Source organism: Ziziphus jujuba, chromosome 7 (genome assembly GCF_031755915.1).
Source record: "Ziziphus jujuba cultivar Dongzao chromosome 7, ASM3175591v1".
In the NCBI taxonomy this organism is placed as follows: Eukaryota; Viridiplantae; Streptophyta; class Magnoliopsida; order Rosales; family Rhamnaceae; genus Ziziphus; species Ziziphus jujuba.
In genome coordinates, this window is record NC_083385.1 from 11,396,606 (window position 1) to 11,419,344 (window position 22,739).

General features: G+C 31.3%; 2 protein-coding genes across 2 annotated transcripts; both read right to left on the reverse strand.

Annotated features, from left to right (window-relative positions):
- Positions 1-1,017: 1,017 nt before the first annotated feature.
- LOC107425324 (precursor of CEP9) lies at positions 1,018-1,503 on the reverse strand. The gene has a single exon (XM_016035317.3). The coding sequence runs from the start codon at positions 1,501-1,503 to the stop codon at positions 1,018-1,020; it is 486 nt and encodes a 161-aa protein (XP_015890803.3).
- A 16,212-nt stretch (positions 1,504-17,715) lies between these two features.
- Positions 17,716-22,436, reverse strand: LOC107409085 (uncharacterized). Its single transcript, XM_048478421.2, has 6 exons — positions 22,019-22,436; positions 21,159-21,388; positions 20,821-21,079; positions 18,795-18,974; positions 18,559-18,714; positions 17,716-18,259 (listed from the first exon to the last, which is right to left on the reverse strand). Exons 1-6 carry the CDS (start codon positions 22,046-22,048, stop codon positions 18,092-18,094), a joined length of 1,023 nt encoding a protein of 340 aa, XP_048334378.2. The 5' UTR covers positions 22,049-22,436; the 3' UTR covers positions 17,716-18,091.
- Positions 22,437-22,739: the final 303 nt, after the last annotated feature.

Here is a 22,739-nt window from a genome sequence, read left to right on the forward strand (position 1 = left end):
TGTAAAGAAATTAACCAATATGATCAATTTGAAATGGAGAAATTATATGTCAACTAATTTTATTTTTTATTCTGCCAGAGCAAAACTGATAACCGTACAACACTCATGACATTAACAAATGCGTGTGTGGCTTTAAAATCTCTGATTTTTAATTGTTGTCTAGACTTATATTACTCTTTTTCAGGAATCGAAGAGGAATATCGTACCTTTATAAACCATTATATACTATATAATATGAATTATTGTAATTTCATTGTCAGTCTTGAAGTTGAAAAAAAATGCTTAATAGTCGTATATAATCTGGTCATATACTTAATTCGAAATTGCTTTTTAATTTTATTTTTTTATTTTTTTAAAAAAAGCCTGTAAATGAATCATTGTATATACGCTTTTTTTAAATTGACCAACAGTGTTAGTTTGTGGTCACATCACTTTATTGCACACTAATTTTTTCCACTTTTAGCTCTAATCATGCATTGACTTTATAGGTTAGTCTTTGTCCATGCACATTTCGTTTAAAAAGGTCCACTAATTAAGTTAGATATATATATAGAGAGAGATAGAAAGAGAAAGAGAATTGATAGAATCATCACTTTTATTTGCAGAAGACATGTAAGTAGTACAAATAGATACAGTGATATTTATACGTAGAAAAATTCTACTTTGCGAAAAAGCATCGGTTTTTAATGTGTATATATACAATGTACACAACAAAAACCATTTATAAAAAAAAATTTTTTTTTTTTCGAAAAACATCGGTGTGGTTTATATATAGACCGATTCGCATTGTAGAACTACTCTTTATACATATATATGATAAGACTATTAAGCTCTTATACAGAGACAATTATAGAGGAAGTAGAAAATAAGAAATATGGCCAGCTAGATATATGAACTAGTAAAATTGACGGAACTAAAAGCATATAATATATATAAATGACGGCCATTAATTGTACGATATATATATATATATATATAATAAATTATAGTGATGTATGCGCATTTGGTAATTTTACTTTAATTGTTTCCCATGCCATGTCCAGCACCGGGACTGTGGCCAGGTGTAGTGGGGCGGAAATTTTCTCTGTCTCCGGCAACATAATGCCTACCATTAGAATTCTGTCCTTGAGCTTCAACCGCTACTTGTTCATTCGAATGTCCAATTCCGTGGCCTTTACCTGGTATGGTCGGTGCCGGTCGAAATGCATCTCTGTGTACTTCTGCACCTGAATTTCTTGATTCATCATCACTCAAACCAACTTGTTGATTATGTGCTTTGGTCGTCGTTGGTGGGGAATTTCCCCCCTTTCCCTGTGTCATCGGTGTTGGTCGAAACGCTTGAGCATCATGTTTCTGCTCAGCATCAGTACTACTACTAGTGAGCTTACTCAAATCCTGTTTGTTCTTTGGCCATAATTGCCTTCCATGGACGGTTACAATTTCATGACTGGCTATCAATGCAAGAACAAAGGCACATTTGTATATGACTTGGATAAATTCCATCCCTAGCTAGAGATTTATAAAAGGGAAACTATTTGACTGGTTTTGTCCAAAGCTTTTTCGGGACTACGAGACAAGAAATTGAAGATAAGGATTGTGTTTATGGAATTGGAAAGAATTAACTAAGAAGAAGAAGAAGCAAAGATAACGTGGTGGCGAAGTAGCTATTGTCTGGTTCCGTATTTATAATGGAAGCAAAGCAAGTCCTGTGAAGATCATAACCGCTAATTATTTCAACTACAAACTAATTATATGTGGACTGTATGAATTTCAATTTGGACGGTTTGTATGTTATTAGATGGCCCTATCAGGATTCTACCTAATTAATTGACTTACTAATAGATAAAACTTGATACTAGACAAATATTGGACAAATTTTTTCCCAACTATACTGGATTCTATTTATATAAATTATATATTATGTCTTTGACAAATCTTTCCCAATTTATCTTAAAAGACAAATTGATGCAAATACTAAAAAAAATGGAATGCATGTACCTTTATAATTTGTTACAGTGAGCTTGCACTAATCATAAAGGGAGGATACAGACTACATTCTATAAATCTGCCTATACGCACTTGAATGCAGCCAAAAGCCTACTATAGCATGTACCCTGTAGCAAGATTACATATGTATACGTGTAGATATATATATATATATTTTCTACAATAATGGTAGAATAATCAAATATTAACAAATATTAATAATGTAGGAAATAAAATGACCATATTTAATTGATTTTTTATTTGTTAATTTTTTTAAAATTTACATATTATTTAAATTATATGAATATATTAGTAAATAATAAATGTACTATATGATAAATATTTTTTTACAGGCATTTTGATATCTATAACGTTAGTATTATTATTATTATTATTATTATTTACATCCATAGTATTATTACTATTATTGTTATTCATTCTATGTATACAAATAGAATCTTACACGTATGATCGGTCGTTCCTTAAAATATCTTTACCAATATGACTTGCTTTATGATTTGAAGTACTTCATTTTTCTTTCATTTTCTGAGCTGACCATATATTAAATATTATAATATGAGACTGAAAACAACTCGGCGGCTTGTTGAGAGTACGAACTCATTCATGCATCCAGTCATATCCGAGCTTGAATTCATCAAGTCTCTAACGACACCATAAATCATAAATGGCTCTTGGTAGTGCTCAAGTGGTGGTTCGCTTTGTGTTATTAATATGTTTGAATAGGTAGAAGGGCGGTAATATAAATGATCTGCCTTTTTTCACAAACTGAATTGATCGAAGTTTGATTTGCTGGTCAGATTAATAAAACCAAGGAAAATTCAATAGCTTCCCCACCACACCGAAATATGCACCAACAGAGATTCTCTGTACTATTATATGTGGATGGCTAATATCGACGCTTTGACTCTTTTTTAATTTGTTCCAAATATTTTAAGTGAAGCACCTGTAAGTTGAAATATTAATTAATAACGTTGGTTGAAATATTTTGGCGAATTAAGTTTTGCAGATTATTTAAAATAGGGTTTAATGATTACTTAGCCACAGAAAGGTATTGGTTTTCAAGATTCCCTGGGCTCGTGGACTATAAACAAATCCTCAATTTAGTTGATGTGCAATATCACCAAGTTCTCACTTTGTTTTCTAACTTTGTCTGAAAGGCTTTATTAGCTCATGAAAAGTTGGAAGCCAATTTTTTCAGTCTTTCTTTTCATTGGCGCACATTACTTAAATTAAGTAAAAACGTAATCAATTTGATTTTATTTCCCCTTAGAGTAGCCGTCCAAGTAGCCATTTCACAACCCTATGGGCATCTATAACAGCATAAACCCTGCCAGTCGGCAAATCCTTTTTTTCGAGCTAAATGATTTACTGATAAATTTAATTTAAAAATATATATTTATAGAGGTGTATTCAATTTGAAGTTCAATAAATTTTAAAAGATTTGATAAATTATTATGAAATTTTATAGATTCCATATAGAATATATTTATAAGAATTCAATAAAATCTTGGAGATTAAAGTTAGATTTAATATTAATATTTTTATTCATAATTTCACTTTTAAAATTTTTTCAAATCCTTTAAAATTCATCATTTTTAAAATTTTTTAAAATCAATAACTTTTTTAATATCTCTAAATTTTAAAAAAAATCTTAAAGTCCTAATTAAATATGTCTGCATTTTAATAAATTTTTATAAAATTCATTAAAACTTAAATCGTATACCACTGGACTTGTATGATTTTTTTTTAAATTGTAATCAAATATCTTTAAAATTTTAATTTCTTTTAAAATCTTTCAAACTTTAAATTGAATAACTCTTCAATTTTTCATTAAGCTACCTGTGGTTTTAAACTCGTGGACAATTTGGATGTTGGGAACCATTTTGTTTGATAATTTTCCACAATATCTAGCCTACTCATGGTTTTAAGCTATGGGCAAGCAATGGGTCTCGAACCTAATTAAATCCTCTCCAAAAAATGAAAGACAAAATTGTTTAAATCTTCACGGCTAAAATGAGCTACATTCAGATTACCCATTAATTTTAGCTCAAACTTTTTTTTTTCTTTTGAAAACACGTCAAATTATTTTATAAAAAAAATTGTCAAATTAAAAAACCAAAACAAAAGTTCGTGTATATATATATATATATATAATGTTTCTAATATGGTGAAAAACTTATAGAAAGAGACTTTGAGAGACAAAATCCACTGCTATCATATCTGCATGATTTTCATGTTTTAACAATTATAAATAACTATCCTTCACATTAATCCCTCTTTATAAACCCCTTACCATATCAAAACTTTGTATATAAATTGATCCTGAATCATTTTAAATACATTAGAGTTGTATGATCCAAATATTTACAAATGTGAAGCTTTTTTTTACTAGATTTGCTAAACCTTAATTTAAAAAATCTATTCTATCTATGTATCATACGGCATTTTGTTGACCCTTGCTAAAAAAAAAAAAAAAATTTAAAAAAACAAACGTATAGCTACCAAAATAATTCATGTTTTACATTTGTAAACTCTTACGTCATATATTGGTTATTATACAAAATAGGATAACGCTAAAGATATCAAATAAATATATGAAGATGTATATCAAGTGTCATATATTAATATTTTATTGGTTAATATATTATTATCTAATTATAAAAATCTAGACCTTTGAAAGAAAAAATGTAATTAAATATAAACTAATAAAATATTGACACAAAACATTTAATATATATTTTGATACATTTATTAAGTATCTCTAGTATTATTAACCAAAATAACTTCATATTTTATATTTTGTAATAAATATGTAAACTCTTATGTCATATATTGGCTATCTCCCCATATATGGTTGCCGTTGTAATTGCAATGTAAGCTACCCAAACAGTAAAAGCACTTATAAATAAGTTGAATGTCCACTTCAAAGAAAATGATTTCTAATTACCTAAACAAGATCTCACCAGGTCCACCACCACTAACTTAGCAAAGTTATCATGTCGTTGGTAATGGATGAACGTTATTGAACAGCCCAAAGCTTGACCGAATTTCAATAGTTGTCCGTAAAGTGTGATCTTTATATATTATATATATAGATATATGAAACACTTTGACCACTACGGATATCAATGCTTAGTGGAATTTTTAATAAAGAATTTATTAATATTTATAAGTTTGACGGTCGTAGAAGTTAGGCCTTTTTATCAGGTTCTTATCTATTTCAATTTATAGTTTTGACAAATCGTAAATTGGGAGTTTTATTTACTATTGTTATTATCTTTCTTAAAATGGAAGTCAGAATCTTTCATTCTTAAAGGAAGGTAGTTGGTGAACCATATCAGAAAAGACACATTAATAATCTGAGTGAAGCAAATAATGACCAAGCCTCTCGTACAAAAGATGGTGATACTAGAGGTTCTATTTTCTTGATCATAATTCAAATACTATACGAGTCCTTCTGTTAAAACTTATTAGATTACGCAACCTTAGTTTGTACATTCTAACATTAACATAAAGAGACTTTTTTCTTTATTCTATCTCATTCATTTTATTTTCTTTTTGCTTTTTCCTTTTAGATTTTGAATAAAGGTGTCAAAAGGGGTCTGGCAACTTGAGCACGGCATAAACACAGCACGTTAAAATTAGACACGACACATGCCACAAACTATGTTATGCTGAGCACAAAACACATAATGGAGTGTGCCTAATATATTATATTAGTTAAGTACAACACCAGACACGGCGTGGACCCGTGGCACGGCTGACATGAATAATATATTATATTAGTTAATTTTTTTATTTGATTAATATAATACTTTTTTAGATTAATATTTATTCACTAATTAAATTTTTTTAAGTATTTTTGTTTATTTAGAGATTTTTTCTTTAAAAGTTATGTAGTTAATTAATTGTGTAAGTTTTTTTTTCTCTTTTATGTAAATATTTATTGCCTAATAAATCATAGATAAGTTTATTGTATGAATTTAAGTTATTTGTTATATTTACTTTATATAATATATTAAATTAATACAAAAGTAATTAAAATAAAATAAAAATATGGTGGCATATATACAAAATGGGTCGGCACAAACACGAATGAGCTGACAAAAGCATAACATGATAAATCAATGGACTAGCACAAATGCATACAAACATGGCATGACCACAAATCCACCAACGTTTAATTTTGAACAATAATGTAACGGTAAAACACTAAATTTCATACCTCCTTAAATTTGCTATCACGTTTCTATGCCCCCAAAAAAAAAAAAATACAAAAGGAAAAAAAAAATAAAAGCACAAATAAATATATCAAATGTCTTTCACTTTAGTTTGAATGTTTATTACTCTATAGCATAATATCAGAAGTTGAATTTAACGTAATTTTCCATGCAAATTGCATAAAAATAAAATAATTCTTATGTGGGGTAATTCGTTAAATTTATTAATTTGTCAAAACTACATGAATACTTAGACTGATTTGAAATATAAATATAAAGACAATAATATGAAGAATTGGTATTGGGTTAATTTTTTCCACCCCTAAGATTTGATTTAAATATAATTTGATCCTTTTAAATTCAAAAATATCATCAAGCTTTTTTCAAGTTTTAAAATGTTATTAATATCTTACTCCTAGATAATTTCATTCACATCTTTATAATTAATATCATCTACACCTTCTATAGCCTATAGGGATGCTTTGTAACACCTCGTCCCAAAGTACATCGGAATTTTTGTACGTTGACTGAGATTGACCTTTGACCGAGAGGGTCAAAATTTTGACTTTTTGTTTCGGATGGAATTTTGCATTGACCGAGGCACCCTTGCAAATTACGTGTCATCTTGAGTTCGTAGACTAGTAGCACGTCGAAATCGGAGCTACCGTTTGAAAGTTATGAGCAAAACAAGTTGAGGTGCAAACTGTCCAAGAGGTGCCGGAGTTGACTTTTTGTTCGTGCAAAGTTGAGCTTTGAATTATGCATGGTTGTGAAGGACTCATTGACATGAGTTCATAGACTAGCGGCATGTCCGATTTGGACATGTGGTTTGAAAGTTACGGACCTGTGAAATTTTTTCGAGACAACATTTACTATTCATGGATCTATATGTATGTGAACAGTGATACCACATGTCACAAAAAGTGGACCCACCCGTGAGTGCACAGTGGTACCCACAGGTGTTTTGACTGGCTGAGAAGGGGAGGGAGGAGAGAGAAGGAGAAGGAGAAGAGAGAAAGATGATAGAGAAAGAGAGAGAAAAAAGGGGAAGGACCGGCCAACCGCCATTCACCCATTTGCGGCCACCAGATCGAGATTTTTTCCAAAGGCCGTGCCAATTGCTTCAAACCTAGATTTCTCCCTATTCCAGCCTCCGTTTGCCTCACCACCCATCCCATCCATTCACCCATCCTCCAATCTACCTTTCCACCAAAAATCACGACCAGTGGCCACCGGACGTGTTGCCGGCGGTGACAGGTTCCGGTAACCAATGTGGCTGGTCAGAAAATCGACTTTTTGACGAGTTTCCAATTGCACCTCCCATCCTTTCCCACTAATTCCGACCCCCTGTTTCCAAATCCGATGTCCACTTTCCTCAATTCTTAACGGATTGTGAGAATCGGAGGCCTAAAATTCGAGAGCTTTCCGGCGAGATTCCGACCACCATGGGTCCGATCTCCGGAAAGTAAGACCAGATTCATAATCCTCATTTCACAAGCTTAGATTCGGTATATTACTCGTAAATTTTGGTTGTCGTTTGTGTTCGCCCCCCGTGTACCGGGTATTATTTATCCGAATAAAATATTAATTTATTTGACCCTGTGTAATATTATTGTTTTAGGAGCACGTGTGAGTCGTAGAATTGATCTTATGGAGGATCTTGGTTAGATTGCGTGCTTGATGTGAGTGACCCACCTTCAAATTAAATTTCGGGAATAAAATTTGTGAATATTTTGTATTAATCAAATATTTAAAATTGATATTCTATGTGATAAATATTTAGTAGATTTATATTTGGAAATTTGATGCTCAATTGAGTGAATCAAAATATTTATATATTAAGAAATATTTTGATATAAAGAATTTTATGAAATTGAAATTGAAATTATTAATTATTAAATTAATTTGTTGGAATATTTCATAATTAAATATTTCAAAAATATGTTTATGTGTTCGATATTATGAGAATTTCTATCTAGAATTGTATTGCCAATTTATAATATTTTTAATATATGTTTTGGTGCCAAAAGAATATATTTGGGAATTTAAAGAAATAGTGGTTTTGATTTATTTTAATTATTGTTATGGTTATTATTCAATTACTGTGCACAATTATATGAATTAATTATATATGGAATTTATATGGTTTTCATATTATTAATTTAAATTGATTTTTGAGAATTTGAGAAAAATATGGATTTAAATTATTATGTTTCAAAAATATTTATGCATTGAAATATTAATGGCTTGACCGTATGCTATTGAAAAATTTGTATATTCAAATTGATGGATTTGAATTTGATGGATTTATAATGATGATTTAAAAGAGAATGTGGAAAATTACAGGTTTAATTGGATGGAATAAACCCGATGATATTTATAAAATTTTGAGATTTTAAAAAATATTGAGTTATGATTTATGAGTTTTTAGATGCACCATACACGTACTGGTGTTCTGTGTATATAGATGTGATTAGTACACACATGGATATGATTAGCGGGCAGGTGGGTGTGAGTAGCACGCAAGTGATTTATTAGGTTGTCCTATGGTTGCCATCGGATGAGGGTAGACAGTCCCTCCATGGCCTGGACGCCTGTTAGCAGCAGCTCGGTGGGACGCCATGCGACCGTATGTCGGTTTCTCTCTTTAACCTCCTATCTGGCGGTGCTCGGGACGCTAGGTAACATTGGCGCCACTGGTATATAGTGGGTGCATCAAGTGGTTTTCGGAACATGATTTTCAAAATAAATATTTTGAAATTATATTTAAATTAGAATGTATTTAATGTTGTTTTTATTATTTATTTCAATTGGAGATTTTAATACAAATTTTATAAAATTTTATTATGTTTTTAATTACCTATTTATATTAATGTTTTAACAATGCATTTTATCTTGATTTTACTATTTACATTGATTTGATGATTTTAAAGAGATCTTACTATGTTCTTACCATTTATTTTAAATGGAGGTTTTAATTTGGTTTAATTATTCTTTTATTTAATTGTTCAATTAATTAATTCATTCTAATTATTTTAATTATTTCCTGAATTATCTTAATGTAAGTTTCATTAATATTTTTGTGTTATTTGTTTATGACATTTATCAATCATTTAGTAATTGTTACAAAATTATTTTTATTTTTATTTCTATTTTATTTTCATTATAAATTTTGGATCCTTGATTTATTATACTTTATTTGATATTTAGTTGACTAATTGTTTCCTTGGTTTTCGGGGTATACAAATAGCAGATTTTGTAAAACATTTTAAAAAGGGGAACATTTCTAGCAAAGTGAATTATGAGAGTTTTGAGAGAAAACATTATTTCAAATATTTATTATAATTATTTATTTAATTGTTTGGTATTGATTAATTAAGTTTCTTTTATTGTTATATTATTAATATTATAATTGTGTAATAGATTGGGTCACTCACTGAGATGATTAGCATCTCATGTTTTTAAATTCCGTTCCTCTAGGTCCAGGTTGGGAAACATTGATCGTCCGGGACAAGCCCAACGTCTCAGTTCATTGCCGAAAGTCCAAGAAGCATTTCCTCCCCTTTTTCCTCTCCATCTTGTATTGCTTCATCTGTCATTGTATTAATTTCATATTTATTTGTATAATGCTCTGTATACGGATTGGACAGATATTTGTTGAATTGCTTACTAATTCCCTGTTATTATTTTGGAATGCTATAAATTTGTGGAAACAAATTGTAGTAAGGTGCGAGAAATAAGGGGATGTTTCTAGAAGTGTTTTTCATGCAGGAAAATTTTGTAGTAAGTCCAACCCTTATGGAAGGTTCTGCCAGATTTTTCATTGGAGGATCCGGTAGGGTTTGTCTAGGATCAAAACTTGTCTAGGATTCCGGTGAGGAATTTTGGACGGATCTTGATAGATGCTATTTGTCATTTTTAAAATATGAAAGATTAAATTATAATTAACATAAATATAAAAAAATAAGATGAAATATACCTTTCAATATTTTAAAAAGTGAATAGTTATATATAAATAAAGGGTAAGTATTTAAGTTTTTACTAGAATTATGTAGGTTCTATGTTTAGTCTCTATATCATTATGCTTCCAAAAAAAGTTGGAAGATAGTTTCCAAAAAAACATTTATAAAGTTAAATATAGATTTAGTGGCTTATTAAAATTCTATTTAGGAAAATTGAACCTGTCAGGATTTAATGATCAGTAAATATAATTTTAAATCCCAACTTTTGATGCGATTTAGAAATTAAAAATATTAAAATTAAAATCTCACATTAAGCGTCATATTAAAAATTTTGTTTGAGTCTGACTATATATATATATATATATATACACCGGTAGAAGGAGGCATGTGATAATTTAAGCAGACAAAGTCTATTTTTCTTTTTCTTTTCTTCTTCTTCTTCTTCATCTTCTCTTCTTCTTCTTCTTTTTTTTTTTTTTGTGGTGAATGGCATAGCATTTTCTGGCAATATGGTGAATGGCATAGTAGTTGATGGATAGTGGAAAAAAAATTCATAGAAGCAGAGATCGTCTTGTCCCGTTCCAAATTTGTCATAATGCTGTCATGTTTTTTCAGTGAATTTGTCTCAATGCTCTGTTGTCCATGCCACTAGTACCGCTATTTCAAATCGCTACGCCTAAAAAAATGCATATTAGATACCAAATTTAAAAGTAACATGTAATAAATAAATATACAACTGGTCTTCTATCATATTAATTTAATTTAATAAGATTATGCTAATAAGTAAATATACAACAAATATCTTATCCTATAAATCTAATAAGATTATGATAATATTTTTAATCCTAACCAGTGGATTGATTTGAACTTGTTTTATTGGACTAAATCAATTTTTAACACTATTAAATCTGAAAGGTTAATTTGGTAGGCCTTTAATATAATATTATAAGATGGATCTAATAATTAGAAACCAATTATATAGATTTGTATCCATTAAAAAAATTACTTAATAGTGGTTGGTGAGAAACCATAAAAGAAAAATCTCAATCAAAATGGAAACCAATCTTATCAAATGCGGTGCTATATCAAAGTAATTACCAAGTGGAAGACTCCAAAATCAAATTCATCCAATCAACGAACGCCATGGAAAATAGTCCAATGGTCAAATATCTTCTTCAATTCGTTACTGTTAGCTTATGATATTAATACGTTATAAGAATTTCGTTCTAATTAACAAGGGTCTTGAATGACCTTATTTTCTGTGAATTAAATCTGTAAAAGAACTCTGTTTTGACTCAAGAAAGAATATACAAATTGTTCTGCACGCTATACTTTGGTCGTTGTCTGCAAATATACACAAAATATCAGCATTCTCATGATGAGAATGGATCCCAATCATATTTCATAATATTTATTTGCTTTTATTCACCAAAAAAATATATATATTTATTTATTTATTTATTTGCTTTTCTACCAAATAAATAATATGTATTTGCCGAGGAATAATCAATTATAAAATAATTAGAAAGAATCTAAAAGTCAAGTCAAACACACACACAAGCCACCAAACCGTGGTGGGTCCCAACCACTTGTCTTTGTCATTCCTAATATACCTGTTAACCTAATAAGGTCAAAAATTAATTGGCAAACAACGAAAGCTCCAAAATTAAGTGCACACAGAGCCTCCACTCCCACTTCCATTTAAAATAAAGAATCTTCTACGAAAACGTGGTTGGCTCCTTAAACCGGGGAAGCCTTCTGCCACTGAACATAAAAGATAAACAATTAGAACAACAGTTATTTAATTGGTTTAGTTGTTAATTTTATAATTTAACAACAAAAAGATATAAGAGGGACAAACTGCATTTGATTCTCTGTTGTGCTAGCTGTAGTGCACGAGCACTGCTCTTGTGTTTTTTTAATTGCCAACGCTCTATAGTCTTTAATTTATATCATCAGCCAGTTTAGTGCAAAAAATTAAGAATCTCTTTGGTACCTTTCGAATCCAAACGGTCGAAGATATTATTATACAAGGTAAAGCAATGAAGTCGGTGTCATTGTGTGGGACCTACATCTTTATTCTTTGGAGGAAATTAAAGTTGTCGGCTAGCAGTTCCAAAAGATATCTAGTTCCTCAAGGCTGGTAAGCAGCCAAAAGTACATATATATATAGTTTTCTTTATATAAATAAGGTGCTTTTGCTGTAATATATATATATATTTTTGGCTTTTGCAGTATTGTATGTATCTTACCATGGAGAAAGTATTTTATGTAAGATTAAAGTGATTAATTTTTACACCATAAAGTAGACATAATATGTTGATTATAATGTCCCTGCACATGAATACTCACAGCCCAGAAGCTATATATAATGATAATTTATTGTAATTTGCGGAAATTTACCAGAGCTACACGCGTGTGAATAAAGAATGAAATGAATTGCCACGAAAAGAAGAAAAGAAGGAAAAAATAAAAACGTTATCAGGTAAACAATTATGTCAAATTCCAAATTCTATTTAGCTAATTCAATGCATTTAGATGTAATTTTTGAATAATAAAGAAGAATTAAAGTAAAATAATAATTATTGAGATATTCAAAATCCTATCAAAATCATAGGGCATAGATCATTCCAAGTTCAGATTGTCTGCCAGTACCCCCATTAGAATGTTTGAGTGTGAGAAAATTATTAACCATGGCACTCTTCTAGACACATATTTTTTTCCTGCTTTCCTAGACACTATCTTCATACTTCGCAAGTCAAAGGTCATTATCGATCGGCAGCTCGGCACTATCGTATATGGTCAACACTTTTTATTTTAAGGTGAGTACGTGCAGGACATGGTTTCGTTCCACCAATTTTGTGCATCAATCATCATCGGTGAAAAGTGTGCGATATATATGATATAATATATTATATTTATAATCTAGCATGGGATTATTATTATGGAAGTAACTATTTCTCAAGCGCAAAGGTCCAACATTAATCAACATGTGTTCATTATTCACAACGTTATGGCTCTGTGGTAAGTTTCTGTCATTTTCTCATGATTCATGTACAATGCACGCAGTGCTTTGTGTTGTATTAGCAGAACTCTTCCTTTCACCGGTCAATGAACCACATATGTCAAATTTATATATATATATATATATATATATATATATATATATATATATGATTTTGAGACGGTAAAACTCTATAAAGAGGTGTCAAGCTATATTATTCATGTTTGAAAACCCTTTTCTGTTTCGTTTCTTTTTTTTTTATTTATATATAAATTATTTTTATTTTTTGTTAAAAATGAAAAAGGAATTTTTTTTTTATTATTAATAGTTTTTTTGAGGTAAAGTGCCTAAATTTTGATGGCCCAGAGTCTTATTTGACCGGTACAGAAGTATTGGGTAGACTTTGGCTCATTTTAGTGGGTCCAAATCTCAGCATGTTGGTAATAATCAATGAATGTTGACTCAAAGAAAGAAGAAACAAAAAGGATTACCAAGTTGTATCCTTAATATATAAAAACTGCATCTATATATATATATATATATATGGTCCTATTTTTAATCATCTAAACGTCACGTAACATGTTGCAGGAGGGGTGCATCTCACAACATATTGTGGAACATTCAAGCACCTAACTTATCCTGGACTTTGTCACCAAAGAAAATATTTTCCAACATGTTGCAGGAGGGGTGCATCACACAATATATTGTGGAACATTCAAGCGCCTAACTTATCTTGGACTTTGTCAGCAAAGAGAATATTTTCCTATATAATTTTGCTATAATAGATTTGTACTCCATATATTTTGGGCATAACCAATCTATTAGTGTCAAGAGATTGTCATCATTATTCAAACACTTAGCATCTGTAGATTGGCTACACTCACAATATCGTGGGCTTGCAAACTTATTACAGTAGAATTGTATTATATAGTGTGTATATATATACATATATACATATAATATTGGAACATCCATGAATATGAAACAGTGGTATATACCCAACTAATTTTTTTCATAAACAGAAATTTGTATTCTCATTGAAACAAGATTAGTTTTAGTTAAATTCTAGAAAGGATTAGTTCTGTACTAAAACCAGCAAATATATTTATACTAGCAATCAAGCCTATATATATATATATATATATATATATATATATATATATATTTTTTTGAATACATATCAAACATGCACATTATAGTTCATACGTAGTAGCAACGAGCCAGAAACATACTATTTAAAAATGAATCTTATTTTTGTGAGTTTTCCAACTTCTTTATCTCAGGAATGCATAGATAGATCGATTACAAATCTTAATAAAATATTATTTGATAGTTGCAACATTTTCATTACTTCTTTTTGTTTTTTCGTTCATCTGATTGTTGGTATTTTGATTTCATATAAGTATTATATTCTTTAAATTATCAATCTGTTTCTTAATTTTAAAAGTTTTTAGTTTATCCTTCTTTTTTGTTACGTACTCAATCAAATTTTGTCAATTTCTTGAAGCAAGATATTTATATTAATGGAATTACATTACTATAGTATTTTTTTTTTTTCTTGGACAACTATTGTAATATTTTTTATCAATAATTATAATATATTCTAATCTAAAAGGGAGAGGAATTTCACTCACATTTGAAAAGATCAAGAATTTGGAAATAAGATTTTTCCAGTGGGCCAAGCCTACCATAACTTTTGCATTGATTATCAACTATAGTTTATGAAAGTTAATTAATGTAAATTGCTAAATATACAAACTCATGACTGAGTTGCACTTGGTCGCATTTAGCTAGCAAATCCTCTAAAATAATCCATTCGACGGGTAACACATTGTGAATAGAAAAGCATATATTAATTTCATTTGAATAAAACGTCGAAGCAAGCAATCCAATACTACAATCACAACTGCAAACAGAAATAATAGAAATATATATACAGCACAAACAGAAATACAAATGCCAACGACCTAGTCACCTAATAATACAAACATGCTACAAACATAGACGTCTTATGCAAATAGTGAAGCCCTAGTTTTGAATGGAATGTCCGGCGCCTGGGCTGTGACCAGGAGTTGTAGGCCTGAAGTCACTAACACCATGGGCAGGAGGTGGCGGTGCCTGAGATGAACCAATGAGAACACTTGGTGGCACGGTGGGAGGTGCGTTAGCTATTAATGATGCTTCGCTGGTGCCGTCACCGTGCAACTCACGGCCGCCATTGCTAACGGTCTGTGTTGATTCATTTTTATGGATTTTACTCCGAGTTTGGAGCTGGTTTTCGATATTGTTTTTCTTCCCTACTTGCAGAGGCCTTCCGTCAACCAGACGGATATCTTGGGTGATGAAAATAAGTAGTAGTGAGAAGGAAAAAAAAGTGAGGATCAATGTGTTTTGGGCCATGACTAAGTGTTAATTAAAAAATGTAATATAACTAGCAAGAAAGGTTGAGAGAAGGGAGTGTGTCTATATTAACTAAGAAAAGAAAGTAAAGGAAAGAGTTCGAATATATCAAATCTAATAAGCAACGTCCAAACTCCAAAGCAAGTTTGATAGACTAAAGCTTATAGCAAGCCTGCTTAAGAGTTGGAAGGCAATAAGTAATGGATGAAATAAATTATATGCTTTGCCATTTCACTCTGCTGGGTATTTATAGAGTAAAGCAGGGTCTCCAAGGTCCTCGCAAGTGGGAAATTTTTTAATTAATAGTTAGAATAAAAAAGGAAAATTAATTATTTGGAGGTGATAATATATGGGTAGTAGGATGGTCACTGAAGAGTTTGCATTACCATGCAGGCACCGTTCGTTTGCATTTTCATGATCAGATATAAATAATATAGTTGTATTTTTCTATAATGTTATATATTAAATGAAAGAAAATGAAAAAAGTAATATCTTAGTAGACCCTGTCTCATTCTACAGCCGTCCAATCGTTCAAATTTGGCATCATTGAGCTAGCATGGTGGTTGCAGGCGAGGGCGTGAGGTTTTTCTGAATTAAATATATAAATATATATATTAATTAGTCGACAAAATAGAAGGACAATAATATATTTATATTATATTTCAAACTAACCAAAGTATGTGGAGGGCAAGTTGGTTGGGACTTGGGAGTCCCCACCAAATTCCTAGTTGCCAAACGCATTTATTTATCCGCGTCTTTATCGAGGAAATCAGACGTGTTCAGCTTTCCAACCAGAAACCCACCTGATCAATTCACCGTGTGCTCAACCACCATTGTTATTTTTTATTTCTTCTGCATATGTATATGTTTTGCAGCCTTTTTCAAGTGTCATTTAGCTGGGTTTAATTAATTTTAGCGCCTTTTTATAGTTACCAGGCACATGGTATATGGGGTTAATTAAACTAAAGTAATCCCTAACAGCCACTGAAAGACATGCACTACCATGGCAGTTTGCATCTTCGGTTAACCCTCGCATGCATCCCATAAAGCTAGCTCTGTATTACTTTATATATATGATTTTATTTTATTTTTTTGGTTAGTAATACACTTTATATATATATATATATATGTATGTATATAGACTATAAGTAGTTCATATACATTAGCATGAGACGAGTTTGATTATAGCCACCGCTGCCATTTGTGGCAAACAAGATTCGTTCTAGGATTAATTAATTAATATGAAATGGAAATTCCTGGGAATATGCGAATCAAAGATCAGTATAAATTTACTTTATAATTTGTACAATGCCTTTGGAGCGATTGCTAATAATTAGCTAGTGTTTAAACTTTGCGTCCTAGCTAGCTTCAATTTTTATATTTTTCTCTTTTCGTTCTTTTTTGTTTTTTTGACAAAAAAAGGTAGGCAGTGGAGAATTGGCCTGGGACAGATACTGGGCCTCTTATCACCGTCAAGGAGCCCAAGGTCTATATTCTGACCCAAATCCCTTCCTTTTCAACAGCTCACTTTTTGGATGGAAGCCGAAACTAAAACCGAACATCTGATATGGACGAGTGTGTGTATAACGTTTAGGTTGAGTGGTCTAAAAATAAAGGCATTGGGATCACACACCGATCCAATTTAAAATTTTAAGAGCCAGAAAGAAAACCAATAATAATTTAGATTCCATTTTCGTTTTCCTGAGCGGTCCCAAGCCAAGAGTTAGCAAAAAGAATTTTTTTTTTTTTCCTTTTTTCGTTTGAAAATTACTAAAAAAAAATTTTAAAAAGGGGTGGTTTTATGCCACCCAATTTATATTCCTTATTTCTGTGCTAACCTACAGTTGGAAGTTGGGGGGTTGAATTTTGCCTATGCTCACCAATCACTGCAATCCACGGGAATAATACAGAAGAAAAGCCCAAAAATATATATATATGTATATATATATATATATATATATAATGCATGGTTGAACCTGCACTCATAACGATTAGACATTGGAGTGCGAATATAATTACTGTTCATAAGAAAATTAGATTTAAAGTACGAAAAATAATAATAATAATAAGAAATGTATTATTAAAGACCCAAAAACACAAAATGGAAATTGCTAAAAATATATCTGCAAAAAATCTGCCCTGAAATTCATTCTCTTCAAATATCAGTTAATTTTAACAATAGCTTTAAAAACACATGATGACACAGTGACCACCACTTTTGCATTAGACATTTGCACTCACTAACATATCGTTTGGCTGACATATACAGATTTTGTATATCATCATCAGTAGAAAGAAAAAAACGAAACTGTATAGACCCATCAACACAACAGAGTGTTGATGGAGAGCAGTGATTCGACGATAAACGCACCTGAGACTGAGAGAGTATTCAGCAGCCAAAAATTTTCCAACACACCCAATTTTTCTGTTAGCTTTTCTGTGGTAAGAATAAGTTAGGTTGGTATTTACACCAATCTAGTAGTTAGAAGCAAAATCAACTAATAATCTGAGTTAAGGAAATGCTCAAAAGCTGTTCCTGTCAGCGTCTTTTTGACATCATCCCAGTTCTTGATATGCTCCCTTAGTGATCCTTGGTGTATTTTTACATGACGGCTCGTTAGTTCCTTCTCTGGCAGCCCAAGAAATTGTTGCACATCCTTTAGCTTCTGCAATGTGTGAAGAATAGTGATCAGCACAGAGGAAAATTTTCAGAAAAATATCTGCATTTACACATTTGCAGTATTTGCATACAGCTGAATAAATGTATCCCAATTAAAATAGAGAAAATTTGTGTAGGCATTCCTTTCTCACGTCGCCAAAAAGAAATACACAATTCCGAAATTTGTTTCAGTTAGGAATTCTTGTCTGAAACTTGATGATAACTGGAATTTGTAATAGCCACACAAAGAGCTCATAAGTAAGGAGAACTGAATTTCATGGAAAGACTTTGATCCTAAATCCTTACAGTTCGGTTCTTGAAAATATCCTCATAGTACAGGATGATGTGGCTGGTGCTATTAAAGTATTCCAATGCCTTGGCAACTGTCAACTCTGCATTCTTCAGATCGGTAATTAAAGATGTAGAATTGATTTCTGGCTTGTACTCTGAAAGTTTTTCAGCCTGCAGGAAGTTGCAAGTCAATATTCAAAAATATGGCGCAAGGTGTGTGTTTTGCGGTAAGAGAGAAAGAGAAGAGAGACCTCTTCTGCTGAATGTACATGTGCTTTATGGGTTCCATTCAATAGTTTAGCACGTCGATCATAGGAATTTGCAAGATCTGAAACCATTCGTCGCAATAAATTTCTTCTGAAGAGAAAAATCGCGAAAACACCCCTACGATTAAAGTATTCTAGTACTTCTTTATGGTGCTCCATCAATCCCTGCATATAAACATAGAGTTATAGAAACAGGAATATTCTTAGCTATTTATCTTATACAGAAGGAAACAGAAAAGCATACACACAATGGTTGACAGTATGAAATACTGGATATTGTTATTATTTCAAAAACTTAAGAAATACAGTATTACATGATGGAAAACCCTACTATGTACAATAGGCAAAAGATATAATTCCAGTACAGATAAAATTAGAAATTGGGAATGGCAGCTAAGATAATAAAATTGTTTTAGAACATCCCAAAACTACCAAATGTATCCACTGTTATGGGTAATGAACATGTCATATATAATTCATAGAACATAGGAGTCTATGGAGACATACACATAACTAACACCATAAAGTGCAAAGCCCAGTTCAGGAACATTAACAAAAATTTTATGCACTCCCAAAATATTTCATAGGTGGAACTTCATATATCTATTGGCCACATGTCATTGCTGATAATTTGATGAAAATGAATACAGGAACTGGCATAAAACATTTTTCTTAAACTCCTTGATAGAGTTGCTTAAATGTATACAGAGCTAATTTTCAACAATTCCTAGAAACAGCGTCTGAAGATATGGTAACATATTTTGAGATCATAACTAAAATAAAAAATTAAATAATACTAACTCCAAATAGTTATACGCATCATAATTGTTCTTTTTCAAAAGAGATGAAACAGGCCAAGAAAATTTTTTTCAAGGGGAAGGGCTGAGAAGAAGTTATAATTGTGGAGTTTGCCTTGTTTGGCATATGGTCAAGATTTTCCCAAGGGGTGTAAACACAGCAGGCTTCCATGCATAATACAAGAAAACATGTATAAATTCCACATTATCTCATTAAAATAAAATTTCCAAACCAAAAAGTAAACTTTTCAAACCAAATAAGCACAGTTCAATGAAGATGTTCACAAGGTAAAAATTACTAACATTGCGGACTTAGCATTTAGCTACACCTGTTTTCCAATATTAGATGATTTGATCAATGGATAATTAAGAAAAGGTTCTACAATATTTAATTGAAATATTCAAGGCCTGTGTTGCAATAGCTAACACAAGCTAATATAAGTATGGCACATTTCATCTACAATGCTACTTACTATAACATGATCAATGAAAGCAGCGCACGGTCTCTTAATTACAAACTTACTGATTCTCCCTTACTTCTGGCTAGGAAAAACATTTTGACGAAGGGCAAGTACTGACTAAAGGATAAACCTGACCACAAGCCAAAACAGGCTAACAACTCCAAAACATCCCAATAACCCTAGATCAAGTACTGCAACCATTACTCTCTTTTGACAAGCTAACCATGTTTCTATTTAGGTTAATGGATGAATATTTGCAATACCAACACTTAGCATGTTCCATTTGCTACGTTACCTTTTTATATTATAAACACATAATTCAAATACTACGAGGGTGCATTAAAATCATGAGACAGACAAATGTAAATCTATTGAGAATCTGAATAGCACATAAATAATGAAAGAACCAAACAGGACAGTAAAACATAGTATTAAAGAGTATCAGGGATTATATGTATCATATCATGTAGAATGATGTTTATTTTTAGTACCTCATGTACATCATTAACTTTAAAAACTATGCAATTCATCAAACATAAAGTTTTAATAATTCAACAAATTAAACAAATGAGAATCTGCAACTGTTTTGATAATTTGGACCTGTGACGAACAAAATACAATAAATTAGGTCAAACATCGTTTCCATGATTGTAGATATGATCCCAGTTGTAACTACCAGACAACTTTATAGCCACCTAACAGAAAACAATGATGTAAGATAATTATCAGCCTAAAGTCAAATACATTATTTACCTGATTAAGCATCCACTTGAAGCCAACTGCTGCAGAGCACTGATTTTTTGCAGCACTACTTAACCAGTCCAAATTGTAAACTTTATCTAGATTCTGTACAATAGTAGAAAAATTTTCCCTCCTTGACCTAACAGAGAATATCTCTCCGTTAGAGCTTACATTTATATGACTGTTTAATAGGCTTTCGAACCATCCACTTCCCGATCTCTGCATTGACAAAATGGCAAAGTACCTTACAGGATTGCCCTCACATTCAGCCCTAGAAATTTGCCAACAGCAGGAACTTAGAAAATCTGAATGAAGCAAATTCAAACTTAGAAGTAGAAACTCACAGTCACCTGCTAAAGGTTTTGGGATTTGGGTAATGCTCATACAGCATTTCTGATACTTCAATTTCATTATCATGAAAAGGCCCTTCAATGACTCGAATGCTGTTAGTCTTGGCTTTGTTATTTATCTGCCGTAGACATACTAAGCATATATAAACACTACAGACCATTGAAAACACCAAGACAGCCATCCTTAATAAGAGGGGAGATTTCTTAGGAGGCTTTATTATGAGAGTATCCTGAGAACCACAAAGGGGAAAAAGGGTTAAATTGACAACACCATTAAGGAGAGATTATTAAAAATGTTTGTAATTGGCATTGATAAGTATAATGTAGGTTCTATAAAGTAATTAAAAAAAGGACTAAGTGCACAAATGTACAGAAACACTTAAAATTCCTCTTTAACCAAAAACTAAAAGGCAGAGAATACCAAGAATGTTAGCAATTGTCATAAGTCTGACTATGGAACTCCTCTTGAAGGGTCAAAACCTAGATCCACGTGCTGGGTGGAAGAAGCAAAAGCATTTTTTGGAAAACCCAAATACAATTTTCTTCCATACCCATAAACCAACCAGGAAATGGAAAAATAAACTGAAAGCAACAAGTTTTCTGCTAGTGTAGACAAACAAAAATCAACAAAAGGAAGAAAAGGATTCAAGAAACTAGAATACATCTCACGAGCTCATAAATTTTAAAAAATAAAAATAAAAATATAGTACAGACAAAAAAAAAAATGTGTCTTCAAGCAGAATCGAAAACAGGCTACTTTATTTCAAGTTAAAAAATAAAAATAAAAAAGCGGATAAATAAAGTCAAAACCAGAAAACAAAGGAAAAGAACAAAAAAAAAGCAAAGAATGAGGAGGAGACCTTGTTGAATAAACAGATATATTCCGCCATTGCTATTCCAGAAACCGCAAGAATGCGGCGAAATGCTTCAGACCAAGCTCAAACAGTTGTGTTTCATACCACTCCTCAGACCCCCAAAAGAGAGATAAAGAGGGCTATAGAGTCGGAGAAAGAGAAAGAAACGTAAGGGCAAAAGAATTGGGTTTTGGGAGCTTACTGTAGCCTCGTAGAAACCAAAGCCAGAAAACAATGTTTTTAAGGCAAACAAACTTAGGAAGCGACAGAGAGCAAGAGAGTGAGACCCTTCTTGTTGATGTGGGGAGGGGGGTTTTGTTCAGAATTTCTTTAAACTCTAGTTTTCTAGATCACCACGTATAAATAATTAATAATCATATTCTATTATTTATTTATATATACATATACACACACACACACACACATATATATATATATATATATATCTAGTTTAATTGCCGTACACCCACCCAACGCAATCATAAAAACCAATTTTCACCAATAAAGATAGAAGGCCTTGAGGCGTGGGGTTTTGGAAATTCAGTAGCAGAGGAACAGCACCTCGTCGAGGACTTTTGACTTTTGTTTGATTATGATGGAACAATATATAAATTTTTAAATTAAAATATAACTTTATATTGGTTTTTCATTTTGGATTTTTATCATTTTAGAGTTATTCTCTGAATTGGTAATCCGAATATATATATATATATATATATATATATTT